Consider the following 21,834-nt stretch of genomic DNA (forward strand, 5'->3'; position numbering starts at 1 on the left):
TGGCTACGGAGGCACCAAGAAGAAACTGTTGAAGATAAACACAAGAAAGGCACCCGGGGTGGATGGGATCTATCCAGTTATATTAAAGGAGGCAGCAAAGGAAGTAAGCAAACCCTTAGCCATAATTATGAGAGCTTCCTTGGACTCAGGGGAGGTACCCATAGACTGGAAATGTGCAAATGTGACCCCAATTCACAAAGGAGGATCAAAGGCTGACACAAGTAATTATAGACCTGTGAGCTTAACTTCTGTTCCAGGAAAATTAATGGAGGCACTGGTTAAAGAAGCACTGCAGGATCATTTAGACAAGACTTCAGTTATAGCTCAGACACAGCATGGTTTTGTTAAGGGGAAGTCTTGCCTGACCAACTTGATTGGATACTATGATGCAGTCACAAAAGAACTGGATGCAGGGAATAACTTTGATATTATATACTTGGATCTTAGAAAGGCTTTTGATACTGTTGCACATGGAAGACTGCTACACAAATTGGAGCAGTGTGACATTGGAGGCAAATTGCTGCTATGGATAAAGGGGTGGTTGAGGGGGAGAAGACAGAGAGTGGTAATCAATGGACACTGCTCATCGTGGACTGATGTTATTAGTGGAGTCCCTCAGGGCTCAGTGTTGGGTCCATTATTGTTTTCTGTATTTATAAATGATATTGATGATGGTATATCGGGCTTAATGTCCAAGTTTGCAGACGATACAAAGGTTGGCAGGGTTGTCAAGGACACTACTGACACTATGCTGCTGCAACAGGATCTGGAAAGGTTGAGCAGATGGGCTGAGAGGTGGCAAATGAAGTTTAACATTGACAAATGTAAAGTACTACACATGGGAAACAGCAACCCCAGAGCAACGTATCAACTCTGTGGTACTACACTGACAGTGGTAGAGAATGAAAGGGACTTGGGGGTGGTTGTGCAGGCAGATATGAAGTTCTCTGAGCAGTGCAGACGGGCTGCAAGAGTAGCTCATGGAGTATTGTCAATGATATACAGGAATTTTTCCAGCAGGGATAAGGAGGTGATTATTCCATTGTATAAGGCGATGGTCAGGCCACATCTAGAGTACTGTATACAGGTCTGGAGGCCTCATTTCAAGAAGGATGTAGAGCTGCTGGAACGAGTACAAAGAAGGGCAACAAGATTAGTGAATGGAACAAAGGGGTGCTCTTACGAAGAAAGGCTTAAGTTTTGCAAATTACAGTGTCTGGAGACTAGGCACCAGCGAGGTGATCTGATAGAGGTGTATAAAGCCTTGAATGGTTTAAGCATGCTCAATGCTGATGGGATTCTTCCTCTAGCTCAGAAAAATCACCTGAGAGGGCATAAATTCAAATTGAGGAAAGACAGATGTAGGATAGACGTGCGGAAATTTGCCTTTAGCCAGCGGGTGGTTGGTTGGTGGAACAGACTTCCATCCCTTGTGGTGGAGGTTGATAGCCTAAATAAGTTTAAGGCTCAGCTGGACAGGTATTTTGAACGAACAGAGGGGTGAAGTGGAAGTGGGTTTTTTTTTTTTTTTTGGCTGATGCTGCATAAGCTTGCTTTCTTGCATCAAATGCCTCTACTAATGCTAATTTCAACCCTTCTAAAACTCAGTCTTGTCTTATATCTTGCAAAAAGGATTCTTCTGCTCTATGCTTATCTTTAGTGACACTCTGATTTCTAGGCAAAATGATATATCTCTTTTGGGGATTACCCTGACTTCTAATCTCTCTTGGCACAAGCACATTACAAATATTGCTTCCGCTGCATCTAAAAAACTTGGTTTTCTCTTTCGCTCTCGGCGTTACTTTTCTTCCAAACAGCTGCTCACTCTGTATAAATCGCAAATCTGCCCTGCCATGGAATGAATATTGTTCCCACATCTGGGGTGGTGCCCCCAAAACCTCTCTCAGGCTTCTTGATTCCATTCAGAAGAGGGCAGTTAAGTTAATTAATGATTCATCTCTAACAGAGTCTCTCCACTCGCTTTCTCATAGACGTACTGTTTCTGCTGCATGCCTCTTCTACAGATACTTCCATGGGCACTGTTCTTCTGAATTGGCTTCTATAATTCCCGCTCTCTCTCTCTTTCAAAACAGTCCGAACACGTGCCGCCACCAGCCAACATCTATTTACTGTCCAACTTCAAACCCACAGAACCAACTTTTCATCTTCCTTATTTATTCATTCAACTGCCGTTTTCTGGAACAACTTTCCTTCATACATATTTCCTGAAAATTACAATCTACAGAAGTTCAAGTCCAATGTCAAGAAATATCTTCTTTCGTCTTCTCAACCTCCAACCCAAGCACGGTACTAAGTACTATAGGTTCTAATACGTCTCGTGTTTGGGGTTCACATAAAAAAAAAAAAAAACTTAGTGGAAGAGGAGTTATTCAATAAAAATTTTTTTTTTTTTTTTTTTTTGTTTCTCACTAAAGATTCCTGTAGGAATTAAGGAGACTAGTCATCTGGCAATACAAGAGGCTGTTAACAGTACAGCTAAGTATGGTCTGATGATGGGTTCCAGCAAGGTTCACAAAGAATTACCTAACTATATAGCACATTTAGTAAATTCTAGGCTAAATAAACTAACTTCAGCAACCAAAGCTAAATAAACTTGTAAAAAACTCATGTGGTATAAGATTGATTATTTAGGGAGTGAAAAAATAAATAATTCATTGAAAATCACCATGTAACATAATTTCCTGCTTCTGAGAGAAAATATGAATATGTTACATATTGCATCTTGGCACTTCAAGTCCAAGGTGCAATAATGCCCTTAACATTGCATAATTTGAATAGGCAATGTTTGTTCCAGGAAATTGGCCATTTTAAAAAAGCACTACCAGGTGTATTGCTCGTTTGTAGTCTAAATGTGGAACTAAAAAACAAACCAAAAATCCGAAGTCCAATCCATTTGATTTTGTTGCTATGTTGATTAATCCATTCCTATTAATTCCAATGTGATTTATCAGGGATTGTTCAAAACATTAAATGCACTTTTCCCCAACTGATGCTGTAACACTTTTTTTCCTTCCAAAATGTATCATATTGCTGTCACTGAAACTTTTGCTTTGTGGACTAATGTTATTAGCAGAGTTCCCCAGAGTTCAGTGCTGGGCCCATTGTTGTTTGCTATATTTATTAAATGATATTGATAAAGATATACTTACTAGGCTTAATGCCTTAAGTCTGCAGATGACACAAAGGTTGGCAGGATGGTTAATAACAGTAATCGAAGTATAACACTGCAACAAATTCTAGAAAAATTATTTAGATAGGAAAAATTATTCAGACGAGAAATAGCAACTGAAGTTTAACCTCAATGAATGCAAAGTACTACACGTGGGTAGTAGTAAGCCCAGACTAATGTACCAACTGTGTGATACTACACTCAGGTTAGCGGTAAATCAAAAAGATCTGGGGACAATTGTGCAGTCAGATATAAAGTTCTTTGAGCAGTGCAGATAAACTGCCAGGACAGCTCATTGGGTTTTGTCAATAATTTACATGATATCATTGACAAAACGCCATGAGTTAGCAAGGATAAGGTATTTATCCCACTGTATATAACGCAATGGTTAGACCGCATCTTGATTACGGCAAAGAGGTGTAGAGGCCTCATTTTAGAAAGGATGTAGATTACTGGAATGGGTGCAGAGAAGAGCAATGAGATTGAAGAGGGGAACAAAAGGGTGCTCTTACCAAGAAAGGCAATTAAATTTTAACGTCTGGAGAGTAGGCACCTGCGAGGTGTGTGATTGGGGCATTTAAGGTGTGAATAAATTCCAATGCCGATGGCATTCTTTCTCTTGCTCAGAAAATACACACTAGGATGGGCATATATTCAAATTGAGGAAGGATGGTTGCAGAACATATGAAACTTTGCTTTCAGCTGTGGGTAGTTGGTTGTTGGAACAAACCTCCATCTGTTGTGAATGTCAGTATTTTGAAAATTCAAAGAACTAGACATACTCTTCGAGGAGATGGGCTAATGATGTGAGAGGTGTTATGGGCAAGTGAATTGAGGTGTGTTTTTTTTTTTTTTTGCCTGATGCTGTATAAGCTTGCTTTCTTGCCTCATTTGCTAATACTAATCTGTAGCAGCCAAAAATCATCCATGTACCTGAATAATGGTACGTGATCAGCAGAACTGCAGGAGAGTATGTTCTATGACAAAAGATGCAAGCAAACATTTACCACGTATGATATCACTGTCACTACAAAATGCATGTTTGTTTATAGGCTTTACAGTTCAAGGGCAACAAGGCCATAATACACCCAACAATGGTAATTTTAAATACATAGTTTTATCTGTATAAATGTCATTCATGTTTAAATTGCATTGTATAGTTGTATCCATTTGAAAAAAGTAAAAAATTTTTGTTGCGTGTTGTGTATCTGCTAGAAAGTCAGCAATACTGAAAAAAAGTATTCATCATGGGAAATGAGGTAAACATTTTGTCAATCACTATTGTATTTGGGGTAATCAATGAGTACTTGGACAGTGAGCTGGGTGTTGCAATTTGTGCACTGTGGTGGATCAGTGTCTGCAAGCAGATAAAGATGTGTTACAATTGTGTAACAATTGAGCAATAGTTAAAGGCAAAGGAATGGGTTTCAGGAAAGGAAGTTACAACAATGCTACATGGCCTCTATTAACTGAGTAAATATATCACAGAGTGAATAACAATTCAATTATGGTATACCTTTAAAACACAGAAACCTTGAGTGCTTATATACCATTAAAAAAAAAAAAAAAAAATCCAAGAGGGAGGATTCCAAGTTGGATGAATAATGAAGTTGCTAGATTACTTGAGCAGAAAAAGACAGCCTGGAAAAGTTACAGAGCAATAAGAAGTACTGAAGCCTATAACAACAGCTACAACTTGATCTGTAATAGTGTCACAGAAAAGATTAGGTTGGCAAAGGCAGATTATGAGAAATCACTGGCAAAGAGAGCAAAATAGGGGGATAAGAAATTCTTCACATATATAAATGCAAAGAAGAGGTCAAACCAGATCGGATCCTTATGTAATGGATGTGGGATAGTATTAGATACCCAGCTGAAGTTGCAGATGAACTCAACAGTTACTTTACACCGATATTTACAGAAGAAAAACCCTTTACGTCAATGAGAAATTATGGGAGTGAAGTTGAAAAAAAAAAAATGTAATTAATGATGTTGAAATTTCACATGTTTATTTAATGAAAATAACTTGAGCCTACAGGCCAGTAAGGCTCCTGGGGTTGATGGCATTTACCCTATAATCTTAAGGGAGGCAGCAAGCGAGTACGCTGAACCATTAAAGCTAATTATGAGAGCATCACCGGACTCTGGAGTGATTCCGTTGGATTGGAAAAAGTGCCACCATATCTCCAATACACAAGGATGGTTCTAAGAGTGAAGTGGGAAATTACCGGCAAATGGAATTCTGAAGGATACTCAGCATGGTTTTGTAAAGGGAAAATCATGTTTAACTAATCTGGTTAGCTATTTTGACAGGGTCACTCAAGAGCTGGACTTAATTCAAGAGCCGGGAATAATTTTGACATTGTTTATTTGGATTTCAGCAAAGCATTTGACTCAGTCCCACATGAGCAGTTACTTTATAAGCTGAAACAGGTTGGAATCGCAGGGAAAATCCTTAGATGGATAGCTGGATAGCTTCAGGGCAGGAGGCAGAGAGTTGTGATAAATGGCTATTCCTCAGATTAGGTTGATGTAAGAAGTGGAGTTCATCAAGGAACAGTATTAGGACCACTGTTGTTTTGATTTTCATAATGTGAAATTGAAACATCGATGAAGGGACAGAGGGTGTAATGTCTAAATTTGCAGATGATGTAAAGATAGGTAGAGAAGTTAACGATCACCGCCAAGGCAGATTATGAGAAATCACTGGCAAAGAGAGCAAAATAGGGGGATAAGAAATTCTTCACATATATAAATGCAAAGAAGAGGTCAAACCAGATCGGATCCTTATGTAGATCTATATAGGTCACTTCAGAGTGACCTATATAGACTTCAAGGAATGATCAGAAAAATGGCAGCTATGCTTTAATCCAGCAGAGTGTAAGGTATTGTACCTGGGGAACAGTAACCCCAGAATACACTTGGTGGAGTTGAACTAAAGTCGGTAGTGGAGGAAAGGGACTTGGCTATTATGATACAGTCAGACATGAAGTTCCCTGAGCATTGAAGACTGGTTGCAAGGAAGGCCCGTGGTGTCCTATTGATGATTTATCAAACAATTGCTAGTAGAGATAAGAAAGTAATAATCCCATTATAGAAGGCTATTGTTAGACCACGCTTGGAATACTGTGTTCAAGTATGGAGACCCCACCTAAAGAAAGACATTGTGCATTGTGCTTCCTGAAAAGGGTCCAAAGACAGGTAACGCAACCTGGTGAGATTGGCAAAAGGGGCATCCATATGAGGAAAGACTTCGAATATGTGGGTTGCACAGCTTGGAAACTAGGCACCTTCGAGGAGACTTGATTGAGGTGTTTAAGGCTCTGAGAGCCATAAGCAAAATGAATGAGGTCGAAATTTTCACGGTTATAAATGATCTTAGAACAAGGGGCCACAATTTCAAGTTATGGGGGAAATGTTTAGACTGGATTGCAGGAAGTTTTATTTTAGCCAGCGAGTTATAAATTACCGGAATAAGTTACCTGCATGGGTGGTGGAGGCTGACAGTTTGGGGAAATTCAAAGGTCAGCTGGATAATTACCTATGGTAGGAAGGAAATGCATAGTTGTCTATTTCCTTTTCTTATTATTTTTTTTTTATTATTATTATTTTATTTATTTTTTTGTTATTTTATTTTATATTATTATTTTTTTTGGCTGGTGCAGCAAAAGCTTTAGGCTTCCTTGCACCATGTGACCATTGCTAATACTGACTTCTTCATGTCTGTTCTCACATACACTGGATTTTCACAGTTTGGCAAGAGTAAGAGAATTGTGGTGTAGGAGATCAAGTCAATGTAAAGCACTTGATCTGGCAGAGCTGTATACTGCAGAGCTGTGGTCTAGATGTGACCATATTATAATGCATGGTACAAATGCAATAGTACGTAATGGTTAGCTACCCATGTTGTGCCATTTAGTGCTCTTACACAGAGTAGCTTGTTACCAACTTGACTTTGCCAGATACATTGCCATTTTTCAAGACATTGCTTCTTTATAATTAAACTTTTAGTCTGAGATTGGTATACTAAAGGATTGATCTATAAGCTCTGTAGCAGTTTCATGTTTTTCTGAAGCTTTTCATGTTTACGATCTGTTACATTCTAGTCTGTGAATTCAGTGGATTTCTGGGAAATAATTTCTTACTGCTCCATTTCACACCAGAAGGGAGACCTTTTCCCCTCCAAGTTACTAGCAAAGTTACTAGCCTGTCATATGGTGGCAAAAGCAGTGCCATCCTGTGACCAAGTAGTAGGGTTAGTATTAAAAAAAAGTTACTTCTCTTCCTGATCTAGAAAAGTATTTTCTGCACTATGGAGTACATGATTGACTTTTAGTATAATGCTTTAAATAAGGAAACTTTAGTTTTCAAGGAAGAGCACAAATTTATTAGCAAAGTCCCTATCACAAAATCACTTGGCGCCTGGGGCCAATATATTTGGCCGTTAGATGAGTCTGTCACTATGAGCACTGAGGAAGTCTTTCTTTCTTTCAACAGTAAGAAAAGATGAGTTAGGAAAGAATTACTATTAACAAAGTCTATCAGTACTATCTTTTGAAATAAAAAAAAAAAAAAAAAAATCCTGTTTTTTGGGCATAAACAGAAAATTTATTTTCTGTTTATGCCCAATTTTTTTTATAATCTGTATAGAGTACTTGAAACATTGAGGTTTTTTGTAGCAAAGGTGAGTTTCATTTCTGGCAATGCCAGAGTGGCCTGGGGTCCAGCAAAATGTTACTGTTTGGTTGGACTCACTGCAAGAAGGTTCATTAAGAGAATCTGTATATATATCAAAGCAAATGAAATAAAGTTCAATAACCTGATCCAGAGCTAATTCAAATCAAAAAGCTCATAAGTGAAGGTATATGATTTTGGCAATGAGACTAGTGGTAAAATGGGAAAACTGTCACAACATCTACCCAAGTTCCAGTTTTGTGTAGATTTCACAGGGCCGAGAATTGATGTTCAGTATTCAACCAGCAACATCAAGTGGACCAATCTGATTCATTCGCTTCTTTCTAAAGTTTACATCGGTAAAGAAGTCAGTTTTTCTTGCATCCTTTGCCAAAGATTTCTGGTAATCTACCTTTGCGACTTGATTACAAACTAGCTTATATCTACCAATGGCTTCTGTTTTATCTGATGATTTATATACATCCCGTGCATTTTTCTTCTCTGCCACGAGTCTCATTAGTTCATCTAACATCCATTTAAGCCTAAACCTTGAACAGTATTTCTTAGCTAAAATACCTAGTATGAAAAGCCTAGTAGATTCCAAGATTAATTCCTTGAATGCTTCCCATTTAGAATTTGTTGTTGGTAACATCATAAGTCCCACTGCACAGAATTTAAAAACTGTCTGAGACCACCATAGTTACCTTTATGAAAGCAACACCTTTCCCTTTATCCCCGATGGTAGTTACATCTTTAAGTAAATCCCACATCAGTACACTGTTATCACTGCCACCAAATAATTGCAATAGCTCCTTTTTCGTAAATGGTTTTAATAGATGGCTTTTGTAATACTTCTAAACAAGGACTTATGAAAGGAGGACTGGATGAGCCATCAGGTGGATCTGGCAAAACATACACACCATGTTTGTACCAGTTGTCAGTGGGGAAGGATATGCTACAGCTCTGAAACCACTTTGGTAAAAGTTCCAACATGAATCGTCACCATAATCAGTGATTAAATATCTGATAATTGTATCTGAACTAGAAATAAACAATCCAGGTTCCATTCGGGTTAAGAAAGGCAGATAGAGCTATTATGAGATCCAGTACTTGAAACATAGGTTTCCCTAAAGGCAATAGAGAAAACAACTTTCCAAGTATATGCTAACTTAATCCACCAGCATGGATTAAGTAAGGTTTCTTTATCTGTAGATTCTTAATGCATGAATAATCACTGCTGATAATCAGATCAAGAGTACTAACTCGGTCGGGTTCTCTCGAGCACGATGCTATAAAAAAACAACCATCCAATAAATCCACCTTGTGAGTGACCAACCCACAAGTTCCAGTCAATATCTGGAAAGTTAAAATCTCCCATTATAAGACATTCTGTTTTACTGGCCCACTCTGTTTCCCTGTTTGGTATATTCATTGCAGTCATTAAGCCTATAACACACTCCTACTCTCATTTTTTTCTTTCTCAGTGCTTATGTCACACCAAACTGACTCAACATTGCATTATCCACCCTGTTGAGGTTAAATGTGGGAGGGAAAGGCACTTGGGGTGGATGGGATCTGTCCAGTTATATTGGGCAGGAGGAAGGGTGCGAGCCATTAGCCATGATTGTGAGAATGTCCTTGGACTTGGAGTGGGTCCCCATGGACTGGAGATGCGCAAACACATCCCCCAATTCACAGAGGGGGGGATGGAGGGGTGACACAAGTGATTGCAGAACTAAGAGTTTAATTTCTGTTCGGGGGGAAGTGGTGGAGTCACTGGTTGGGCAAGCGTTGCAGGATTACCTGGGCAGGACTGCACTGAAGATTCAGACATGGCATGGGTTTGTTAACAGTAAGTCTTGTTTGAAAAATTTGGTCGAATGCTGTGGTGTGATCTCAGGGGGGCTGGATGCAAAAAATAATTCTGATATCATATATCATGAAGATACCATATATGATATCTTCATGGACAAATGTTATTAGTGGAGTTCCCCAGGGTTCAGTGCTGAGCCCATTGTTGTTTTGTGTATTCATCAATGATATTGATGAAGGTATATCAGGATTAATGTCCAAGTTTGCAGATGATACAAAGGTGGGCAGTGTTGTTAATGACAGTAAAGACAGTATGCTACTAAAACTGGATCTAGATAAGTTGGGCAAATGGGCTGAGAAGTGGCAACTGAAGTTTAACATTGACAAATTCAAAGTACAGCATATGGGTAGCAGTAACCCAAGAGAAACATACCAACTGTGTGGTACTACATTAAGGGAAGTGGAAAGTGAAAAAGACTTGGGGGGGGGGTAATTGTGCAGTCAAATATGAAGTTTGATGAGCATTGCTGACGGGCTGCCAGGGCTAGTCATGGAGTCTTGTCAATGATATATAGGAATTTTGCTAGCTGGGACAGGGAGGTGATTATCCCATTGTACAAGGCAATAACGGAGATGGGGGAACCCCCCCGGTGCCATCAGACAACTAACAATGTACAAGGCAATGGTCAGGCCACACCTAGAGTACTGTGTACAGGTCTGGGGTCTCATTTTAGGAGGGATGTGGAGTTGCTGGAGCAAGTGTGGGGATTGGCAGCAGGATTGGTGAGGGGAACAAAGGGGTGCTCTTGCCGGGAAAGGCTTAAGGTCTACAAGTTGCAGTGCCTGGAGAGTAGGAACCTGTGAGGTGATGATTGACGTGTGTGAGCCCTTGAATGGGTTGAGCAGGCTGAATGATGGGATTCTTCCTCTTGCTCAGATTAAGAGCTGAGGGGGCATACATTCAGACTGAGGAAGGATGGTTATGCAGAGATTTGCCTTTAGCTGGCAGGTGGTTGATTGGTAGAACAAACTTCCATTTTTTGTTGTGGAAGGTGGGACATACTTCTGAAATTCTAACAAAATCAGGGATGCCAGCTGAAAGTCAAAACTATATTAAAGGAATATTAAAATTCACACTTGCATCACTTTGATGGCAATTAAAATTTTCAATTTTTTTTTTTTTTTTTTTTTTGGCATTTTACATGCACCATCATGGCCATAATTCGGTTAATATGGATTGCAAATAAGGTTGTCCTCTGTATTGAACCATTTGGGATACCTTCTTCCTGAAGATGAGGCATTGATAGAGCATTCTGATAGCAGACATGAAAAGTATGAAGTTATAAAGAGCTTTGAATTATGGGGGGGGGAGGTAACCCATGAGTGCCAGATGAGGTATGTCCATAAGGACCCCATGATCCAAAGTGGTATCTAAAACTTACTGTATACAGGTTGACCATAACTATGTGCCATCATAAAAAAGCATTATAGATGTGGGATTCAATACTGAGGAACACATCAAGAGTAGATCTATTTTTGCAGAAACTGTAATAATAGTCAGTTGCAAGATTTGTTAACCGAGGATTCAGGTGAGTTGCCTGTGCACTATCCTTTCAAAGATTTTGCACAAGCAGCATGCAAGTGATACTGGCCTGCAATTTTGGACTAGTCTGGCTGGATGGCTGATTATTTGGCATTTAATGGTACATAGGCAACTATGGCCATAATATGCCAAGTCAAGATAAAGAAAACACAAAAAACATATAGCTGATAACCTCTAAACAGATTACCACATCAAAAGAAGAATGAAATGTATATCAAAATACAAAATGGTAAATTCAAATATGGTGTATAGATTAATGGACTTTAAAAAGTTAAAAACATCACACATATTGCCTATGTCATCTAAAATAAAGCCGAGTGTAAACAGTTCTGCCAAATTAATGAAATCTGCAAAACAAATATCATGCAATGGCAAAAACAATAAAGTGTAAAGTATTTAGGGTTTAATGGCACCAGGGGTTTTCTCCATCTCTGTGCTGTATGCATTTGTTTGTGAAACACAGTACTCTGTAGAGGCCAGAGATTTAAAAAGTACATGGGTATTGTTCTGTAGTGTAATGTCGTGGTGCATTGTATCTTCTGACCTTTTTAGCCATTGGTCCCCTAATGGAATCCACCGTTGCCCACACTTTGCCATGAGGAGGCAGGTCAAGTACCCAGTAGATTATATTTCTTACTCTGGCAGGCCCTGCCACCTAGTTTCCAAAGATTGTCAGTGGCAAGGGCCTATTTAAAAAAAAATAAAAAAAAGGAATAAGTGCTAGAGTTTGATTAGGCCGAAATGGTTTAATGAGCATGAGGTTGGAATTTTGATGCCAGTAATTTGGCTGTGTTAATTTAGGGAATGTACGCTATCATTTTAGTTAGAGTGGGGGAGACAGACAGAAATATGGAGACTACAGAAAAGGTGACCTCAGATCAGTGGGGACATGCCCCACTAGAGGAAAAAAGGGGTGGCCGGGAGGGGAGGAGACAGAGGCCCATCCCCGCCCAGGGAAAGGAATAAAAAGGTACCAAGCGAGTCAGTACAGATCGCCAGAATGGTGCTGGCAGCAAAGCTGCAGATATCATGGTCAAATCAAGTAGATCAAGTCTGGTTGCACTTCCTGGGATTGTGCGATCCCATTCAAGTTGTCAGGTTGGTTTTTGGTCATATGTGGGAAAGTTGTCCCGTCCATGGAGTCCATTCTTGTGGCATTGCTGAGTTGTCCAGGCCATTGTGCTACCCATACATTGGGCAGTGTAGAGTTTGGAGTCCAAGTAGTCCAGCATTGAGTCCCCTTTGGTCAATCAACAGCAGGCATAAACCAGGTGGTCGTTTTCAGGAGTTACACATTTGCCGCTAAGAGGGCTTTTCTTTGCGCAAACTTCGTAAAGGCTTTCATCTGCCATGTCCAGTAAGTGTGATTCCATGTTTTGTAGCAGGCATGTTATTTTTGTGATGAGAATGCATCTTCGTAGAGTTCGCAGTGAAACATCAGATGATGCCAACTCTCCACTTCTCCACAGATACATAGAGGATCCTGGGTGATCCCAAAATATGTCAGTTTGGCGTTAAATGCACCATGACTCATGATGAAGAATGTCGCATGGAGTTCTGGTTGAAACCAGGTCGGGAAGCTGTGGTAAAACCTGACAACTGCTGGGATGAACTTTTTAGTGATTTCCCCCTTTGTCAAAGGGGGAAATCACTAAATCCATCTAGTCTGCCACACCTGCTGCAGGTGTCTTTGGAGTCTTGCTTTTTCCAGTTTTTGGTCATTGTCTGGATCACGTGTGAAGTCCAGGAGGGCACGCATGGATCCTTTAGATAGGTGGTACAACATGCCAGTTCTGATTACTTTGATGTCCAGTGGGAGAGCCCCCGCCAGGACTTGTAGAGCACGATTCCTTACCGTGCAGCAGGCGCAGGTGACACCAAGTAAAATGATTCTTATTGTGTCCGAAGGCATTTGTTGGCTAGATTGGTGGCTTTGTGGAACCAAACTGCAGAGGCGTAAGTCATAATTGGAATAAGGGTGGCCTTGTAGTAAAGTGACAGAGTTTGTCTGTTGAGGCCCCAGTCCCTTCTGGAGACTCTAGTGACCATCGGTGAGTATTTCCGAATCTTATCTCTGATGTACATTACATGTAGTTGGAAAGCGAGATGCAAGTCCAAGATCACCCCAGGTATTTAATTTGTGTAGACAATTTAATAGTTTTGCATTTAATTTTAATCTGTGGTAGCCTATGGGGGTCAAGGGTTCCTTTGAATAGTATTGATGAAGTCTCGTTGAGTGAGATCCTGAGGAAATGGGTAGCAGCCCAATTTTGCAACCTGTCAAGTGCACTACTTGCCATTATCTCCAGCTGGACTCGAGAGTTCACCGCCACAGTAAGAATAAGGTAGTCAAGCAAAGGCCTGGGATCTCACTTCTCCCAGGTCCAGTACCAGGAATTTGTCTAGAATGAGGTTCGAAAGGAGTTGCCCCAGGAAGGAGCCCTGGGGGTACCCCCTAAAGACTAGTCTGGTGAGCTTTCTGTAGGGAGCATTTATTTCTATCTTCCTGTTGGATAGGTATGTTTTGATGACAGTGTACAGGTTGATTGGCACACATGCTTTTCTCAGTCTGTCAAGGACGCTCTGCCACCAAATGGTGTCGAACACCCCTGCAAAGTCTATTGATATGACCAAAAAGTACTTCTTGCTACAAGCTCTAACAAGAAGTACTTCTTGTTAGAGCTTGTAGCCACATTTATAAGCGTCTGAAGGGAGTTGATGGTAGAGAGGCCCAGTTTGAAGCCAGATTGTTTTGGAGATGAGAGATTTACTTCATTATAGTGTCGTTGAATTCTGACTGGCAAAAACAATAATGGTTAAAATAGTTTCACAGTTCTCACATATAGGCGGTCATCTGCCCCGAGCAGAAAAGAGCATGAGATGACTGACCTATGTAGCCAACAGCTTCCTCTCCTCAGACCCTACGTAGACTGGCCTGCCGTTGCTTGATTACAGGCTTAATCTGGTATAGTTTATTTTTTGGTCTGTCCATACCAAAGTAGGTGACTTTGGCGTTAAATACACCATGGCCCATGAGGAAGAATGTCACGTGGAGTCCTGGGTGGAACCAGGGTGGAACCCATGAGGAAGAATGTCACGTGGAGTCCTGGGTGGAACCCAGGACTCCACGTGACATTCTTCCTCATGGGCCATGGTGTATTTAACGCCAAAGTCACCTACTTTGGTATGGACAGACCAAAAAATAAACTATACCAGATTAAGCCTGTAATCAAGCAACGGCAGGCCAGTCTACGTAGGGTCTGAGGAGAGGAAGCTGTTGGCTACATAGGTCAGTCATCTCATGCTCTTTTCTGCTCGGGGCAGATGACCGCCTATATGTGAGAACTGTGAAACTATTTTAACCATTATTGTTTTTGCCAGTCAGAATTCAACGACACTATAATGAAGTAAATCTCTCATCTCCAAAACAATCTGGCTTCAAACTGGGCCTCTCTACCATCAACTCCCTTCAGACGCTTATAAATGTGGCTACAAGCTCTAACAAGAAGTACTTCTTGTTAAGACCTGCCACCTGGAATATAATTTAGTGCATATTATTTGCCTATAGTCTGCATAGGGGATCAACACACAATGGTTATCCAGGGGAAAGGCCAATTTAGCAGCAGTATCAGCTAATTCATTTCCCCTGATCCCAATGTTCACTGCAATTCTGATTCAGTGAGACAAAAAAAGAAAAGCACCTGCCAAATCTGGAACAGGATTGGATGAAGGTTATACTTCACTGACAATAAAGCCTGCAATATGTTTAACAAATCAGTACATATATCATATCTTTGGTAATCACAACTCTGCAGTACATGTTAGTTTCTTGTGGAATCTTGGATATCATTTTGTGCGAGAGGGCAAAAGCTGATCCCACATACGATTCTGACTTTGAACCATCTGCATAGACTGGCAGTAATCAGAATACTGAATTCAATATGATACAAAGAATTGCTGGTAGACAGATGGTGGTGTGATAGCCTAGCCCAATCCTGAGAGAGAGAGAGAGAGATCAAAGGATGGAAGATGAGCATACCAAGGTGAAAAAAGTTGCCCCAGTGAATGGGCAACATTGTCTACCATAAATGTTTAGTTCATTCAGTAGCCCTTGTATTCAAATACCAATGGATCACTTGGAAGAGTGTTGGTATTACATATTTTCCCATCGTGGCTCAAAAACCTGATGCCCATGGTGGGTTGTCGGGGAGGAATTTCAATTTAAAAGCATACTCTAAGGACAACTGCTTATATGTGAGTGAGAGAGAGAGATGAATCATTTGCTTCAACATAAAGGCTTTGGATAGGAGATGTGCAAAATTCTCCAGTGGCAGTCTGGATGGCCTGGATCTACCGCTGAAGTACACTATCTATAGCAAAAGCATAAACCTGAAAAAAATAATTGAGCTTAGAATGGACTCAGTGGAGATTAAGCATAACAACAATCTCCACCCCATGAAGTTTACTGAAGTGCACAAAGGATGTTAAGCCCTTCAAAATACCTTGTCCTTGGCTGATGAATATGTTGTAGAAATGTCGGCTTGTCAAAAATGAATCCTAGGAATTTGACTTCTGCTACCACTGGGATGCTGTTTTGCCCAAGCTATTTTGTGGGTCAGGATAAAGATTACATTTGTGACAAAAGTGTGCACAAACAATCTTCTGTAATGAAAATCAGAACCCATAAGCCAATAACCAAAGTGTATGGTGATCAACTGCTTTTTTGCAGTGTTGCCTTTCAATGACCCCGATACTGCACGGATGACAAAAGATCATAAAATCATCAACATAGAGAGCATTATTTACTGCTGGTGGAATTTGTTTGGTGATAGAATTAATTTTGACACTTAAAACAGATCCTTGCAGGATCCCCTCCTCTTGGCAAACACTCCAGAGAGTATTGAGCCTAAACAAAATTGAAATTGCCAATTATAAAAAAAAAGTTTTTAATGAAAATTGGTAGGTTACTCCTAAGACCAAAGTCACAGAGGTCTTGCAATATTCCAAACCACCCAGCTGTGTCATATGCATTTGATATCAAAGAAAACTGCTACCAGATGTTCAGATTCAATAAAAGCATCATGAATATCCATTTAGTGTCTGATTAAATGATCCAGCATGAACCAGTTTTTTCAGAAGCCACACTGTGTCATGGAAAACAGACCATTTGTTTCCAAATACTATATAAGGTATTTGGTGTCCTCATGGGACATCAAATGTTAAAATGTGTTTGTTTCATGGCAGTCGCTGGAGTTTAGCTCCATTTTTAGCTTCATTAGCTGCTGTAGCATCTGTATAAGGCATGTGCCAATGCCGGCAGTATGGCACAATGTGGGTGCATAGGGTGGTGTGTTTGTTTTGTTGAGCGTTGTTTGCCAGTTCTGGCATCTTCACAGGCACAGGGCATAGAACGAGTTTGTTCACTGCCCCCTGCCTCCCATTCCCAGCCACGAGGAGGTGTGCAGGGTCCATAATTGCACTGATGGTAGAATGATGGGACAATAGTTAATTGGATTATTTCCTAGTTTTGAAAAGGCAAGTACAATTGCCTTCTCTATTTGGAAATTCTCTGCCAAGAAAGATTCTATTAAATAAAACTTGATGATCTTTAGATTGTGTTCAGAGGGTTTATTTCATAGTGAATATTATCTGGCCCCACAGTGCTTACTCATGCAAGAGCGAGTGCTACACTTAACTTTTCCTGCAAAGGGTTTGTTGTACAATTGAAGTTCTTTTCAAGAGAAATTTAATGAACTTTTCTCACTTTTTTCTATTAGGCCAAGAACTCTCAAAGAAATTTTATTGCAGAGATTTATGCAAACATTTCCCCTAGAATATTTGCAACTGGACATCCATTTTCTCCAGGATCACTGAGGGGGTGGATATTTCTCCATTTTCTGATTCTTATCACAGTACTTTTGAGCTAGCAGCCTGGGTTATAGAGGAGGTAAAACAGATCCAAGATATCTTTTGACACTGACTTCAGGTATAGCATGCTTTGGTACATGCAGGTTTAAAGAATATTAAATTTTCTGTGGTGTGATATTGGTGGAATATCACACTTTTTTTTTTTTTTGTTAGTTGTTGGTGCATCGGCTTCTGTGGCCACATTGCACCTCCCAAAGTTTTTGCATTTTGTACTCTGATCCAAGCCCGAGGTGGGATTCAAACCCGCGACCTTTGGGTTGCCAGGCAGGCACTTTACCCACACGGCTATCCCGGTCGGCACACCACATACCCCCCCCCCCACACACACCTTGTTTTTGACTTTTCTTGCTGCTATGCATTCTGAATTCAATAAAATTTTTGAAAAATGGTGGAAATTATGTACAAATTTTTAGAACTGCAACTAAACTCAAACTGTGCCAGAGGTCTGAGATGTGTTATGCCTTAGTGTTGGGTAAGATTTGCTGCTGCACCCATGTTATTTACCATATCTGATCCCAAACTTCTTTTTGTTTCCCAAACAACTTAATTTAACTTGGATAAAAATTCAAAATAAATGAAAATAATATTGCAGCCATGAACTCACTCTATAAGTGTGGAATAACTACAAATAGAATAAGAAGCATAGCTTTGCAACATAATTATGAAGTTGTGGTTATGAGCTCTACTTTAAAACAATGCTACAAACTCTTTCAAAAACTATCTTACATAATTTATTAGATACTATACATTTAATATGCACGGGCAAAACAATTTTATCTCTGACCTCATAATAAACTTTCACATTATGCAAATCACTTAATATATTACAGTGATGTTATTTCAAATGCTTCGACTCACCTCAATAGCTAGTTGTAAAAGCTCTTCACAACCATACCGTTTGGCAGTATCAATAAGTCTGTAACCACAATGTTTTAATGCATATACAACTGCTGAATGTGAATATCCTCCACTATGAGAAGTACCTAATGGTAAAACATAACTAATGTTAGCATATTCTTTAAAGAAATGAGATCGTTTGCAAGATAAACCCATCTGGTAGTGGATTAATTTATGTAATAATAATAATAATAGCCAGGTTATTCTGTGAATTGTATTATAGCACAAGAATAAGTACAGACCCTTCTGGTGTGGCTATGCAGTGTAAACAGAAATTTCATTATTTATTGTTACAGGATCAATATAATAATCAACTGGTATAAAATAAAACATTAACAATAACCTGCTTGAATATAATTCTCTAACAGCAACATCATCTATCTAATAACTGCATCAGTATCATTTAAAAAATTAATGCTAGTCTCATAAACAGAACATTCTCGTGCTGAATTCGGGATTACTTGTATGCCATAAAATGGTTAATCCTTTGTTAATAATAATATTTAAACTATTGCCAGATGTAGGACACAGATTATACATAAGCAACATAATGGTCTATTCCATTAATGTAGTAGTAGTAGTGGTATGAGCTTATGCAACATCAGCCAAAAAAAAAAAAAAAAAATACAAAACAATCCCCTCTAAATATTTGTCCAGTTCCTCCTTAAATTTATTTAACCTATCAACTTCCACTACAGATGGAAGTTTGTTCCAGCAATTAACCACCCACTGGCTAAAGGCAAATTTCCACACTTCTATTCTATATTTGTCCTTCCTCAATTTCAATTTATGCCTCCTTAGGTTCGTAATCTGAACAAGTGGAAGAATCCCATCAGAATTCAGCGTGCTCAACCCATTCAAGGCCTTATATACCTCAATCAGATCACCTCGCAGGAGCCTAGTCTCCAGCTGCTGCAATTTGCAGAACTTAAGCCTCTAAAGTTCTTATCAGAACTTAAGATACAAAGACTAATAGTTTAACAGTAACCGCAGGCAGAGGTGAAGGTGATTCTTGCACAACTTCTATTAGAATAAGAAGCGACCTGGAGCGAGGGGTGTTGGGGGTTTCAGGGACGGATGGCAGTCATCATGGAATAGTTGGGTATATGGGATGTGTTAGGGTAACAGGGAATAGGCATAGGAGCATGTATGCTTGCATGTATACCAATGCTAGAAGTATAGTAAATAAATTTGATGAATTTGAAGTGTTGGTCAAGACATCAAAGGCGGATATTGTTGGGATAGCAGAGACGTGGTGTCACAAAGATATAAGGAATGCAGAACTGGAATTTGGGGAGTACAATGTGTACAGAAAGGATAGACAGGACAGAAAGGGAGGGGGTGTTATGCTGTTAATTAAGAAAAACATAAAATCAAAGGAAGTGCACCCAGTTAATATAGATGAACAGTGCTCTGTTGAGTCAGTTTGGTGTGAGATAAGCACTGCGAAAGGAAACATAAGAGTAGGAGTGTGTTATAGGCCTAATGACTTGAATGAGTACAATGAACAATTGTACAGAGAAATAGAGTGGGCCAGTAAATCAGAATGTCTTATAATGGGGGATTTTAACTTCCCAGATATTGACTGGAACTTGTGGGTTGGTCACTCACACACTAGTCAGACTTTTGTGGAGTTATTGGATGATTGTTTTCTGCAGCAGCATGTTCGAGAGGCAACCAGAGAAAGTAACACTCTTGAACTGGTTATCAGCAGTGATCATTCGTGTATTAAGAATTTGCAGATAAAGGAACCACTAGGTGGCAGTGATCACAGTGTGCTGAAGTGGGATTTACTCAAAGAGGTAACTACCGTCAGGGGTAAAGGAAAGGGTTTTTGCTTCCGTAAAGGGGAGTACAGTGGTCTCAGACAGTTTTTAAATTCTGTACAGTGGGATCAACTGACGATGTTACAAACCGTAAATTCTAAGTGGGAAGCATTCAAGGAATTAATCGTGGAAGCTACTAGACTTTATATACCGATTAAGAAATATCGTTCAAGGTTTAGGCCTAAATGGTTATCAAATGAACTAATGAGACTCGTGACAGAGAAGAAAAATGCATGGGATGCATATAAATTATCAGGTGACGCAGAAGCCTGTGGCAGATATAAGCTAGTCTGTAATCAGGTCACAAAGGAGGTTCGGCAGGCGAAGGCGGATTACGAGAAATCTTTGGCAAAAGATGCTAAGAAAAACAGCAAGGATTTCTTTACTTATATAAACTCTAAAAGGAAGGGGATTAATATGATTGGTCCACTTGACATCGATGGTTCGACTGTTGATGATCCTGCTCAGATAGCAAACAAACTGAATGAGTATTTTGCATCTACATTCACACGTGAGGAATTATTACAGTTTGAAAATGGAAGAAGGTTATCACATTGTAGCAGTGTGCTTAATGATTTTGTAATAACTGAGAGCAAAGTGGAGGAGAAATTGTTGAAGTTAAACATAAGAAAGGCACCTAGGGTGGATGGGATCTATCCAGTTATTTTAAAGGAGGCGGCAAAGCAACTAAGCAAACCCTTAGCCATAATTATGAGAGCATCCTTGGACTCAGGGGAGGTTCCCAGGGACTGGAGATGTGCAAATGTGTCCCCAATTCACAAAGGTGGATCGAAGGGTGACACGAGTAATTACAGACCAGTTAGTTTAACTTCTGTTCCGGGTAAAATAATGGAGTCGCTGGTTAAAGATGCATTGCAGGATCATCTAGACAAGACTGCAGCAATAATTCAAACACAGCATGGGTTTGTTAAGGGAAAGTCTTGTCTGACAAATTTGATTGGTTATTATGATGTGGTCACAAAGGAACTGGATGCAAAAAATAATTTTGATATCATATACTTGGATTTCAGGAAAGCTTTTGACACTGTTGCACATGGAAGACTATTGTACAAATTGGAGCAGAATGGTATTAAGGGTAAGTTGCTACAATGGATAAAAGGATGGTTAAGTGGGAGAAGACAGAGGGTGGTAATCAATGGGTGCTGCTCTTCGTGGCCTAATGTTATTAGTGGAGTCCCACGGGGTTCGGTGTTGGGTCCACTGTTGTTTTGTGTATTTATCAATGATATTGATGAAGGTATATCAGGCTTAATGTCGAAGTTTGCAGATGACACAAAGGTTGGCAGGGTTGTTAATGACAGTAATGGCAGTGTGCTACTGCAACAGGATCTAGATAATTTGGGCAGATGGGCTAAGAAGTGGCAACTGAAGTTCAACCTTGACAAATGCAAAGTACTGCATATGGGTAGAAGTAACCCCAGAGAAACGTACCAACTGTGTGGTACTACACTTAAGGTGGTAGAAAATGAAAAAGACCTGGGAGTAATTGTGCAGTCAGATATGAAGTTTTCTGAGCAGTGCAGACAGGCTGCTAGGGCGGGTCATGGGGTTTTGTCAATGATATATAGGAATTTTGCTAGCAGGGAAAAGGAGGTTGTTGTTGTTGTTGTTATTTGGTTTTTAGGAGCATTAGCAACTAAGGCCATATTGCTCCGGGGATGTGCGGTGGTCATTCCCTGACCTTTCCGCATCCTCCGTATTTGGTGGTGACGGGCTCGAACCCCGGAAAAGGAGGTGATTGTCCCTCTGTATAAGGCAATGGTCAGGCCACGCCTTGAGTACTGCGTACAGGTCTGGAGGCCTCATTTTAGGAAGGATGTAGATTTGCTTGAGCGTGTACAGAGAAGAGCAACACGATTGGTGAGGGAAATGAAGGGATTCTC

General features: G+C 39.9%; 1 protein-coding gene across 1 annotated transcript in view; it reads right to left on the reverse strand.

The window, feature by feature from the left end:
• LOC150080799 (putative oxidoreductase ZK1290.5) overlaps positions 1-21,834 on the reverse strand; it is a 99,195-nt gene that overhangs the window by 75,378 nt on the left and 1,983 nt on the right. The window contains exon 2 of the mRNA XM_090381401.1: positions 18,066-18,190. Coding sequence (XP_090237527.1) covers positions 18,066-18,190 — 125 coding nt within the window. The remainder of the gene's footprint in view (positions 1-18,065; positions 18,191-21,834) is intronic.

This window comes from Mastigoproctus giganteus, chromosome 9, assembly GCF_048544385.1.
Source record: "Mastigoproctus giganteus isolate SK-2022 chromosome 9, ASM4854438v1, whole genome shotgun sequence".
NCBI classification, from domain to species: Eukaryota; Metazoa; Arthropoda; class Arachnida; order Uropygi; family Thelyphonidae; genus Mastigoproctus; species Mastigoproctus giganteus.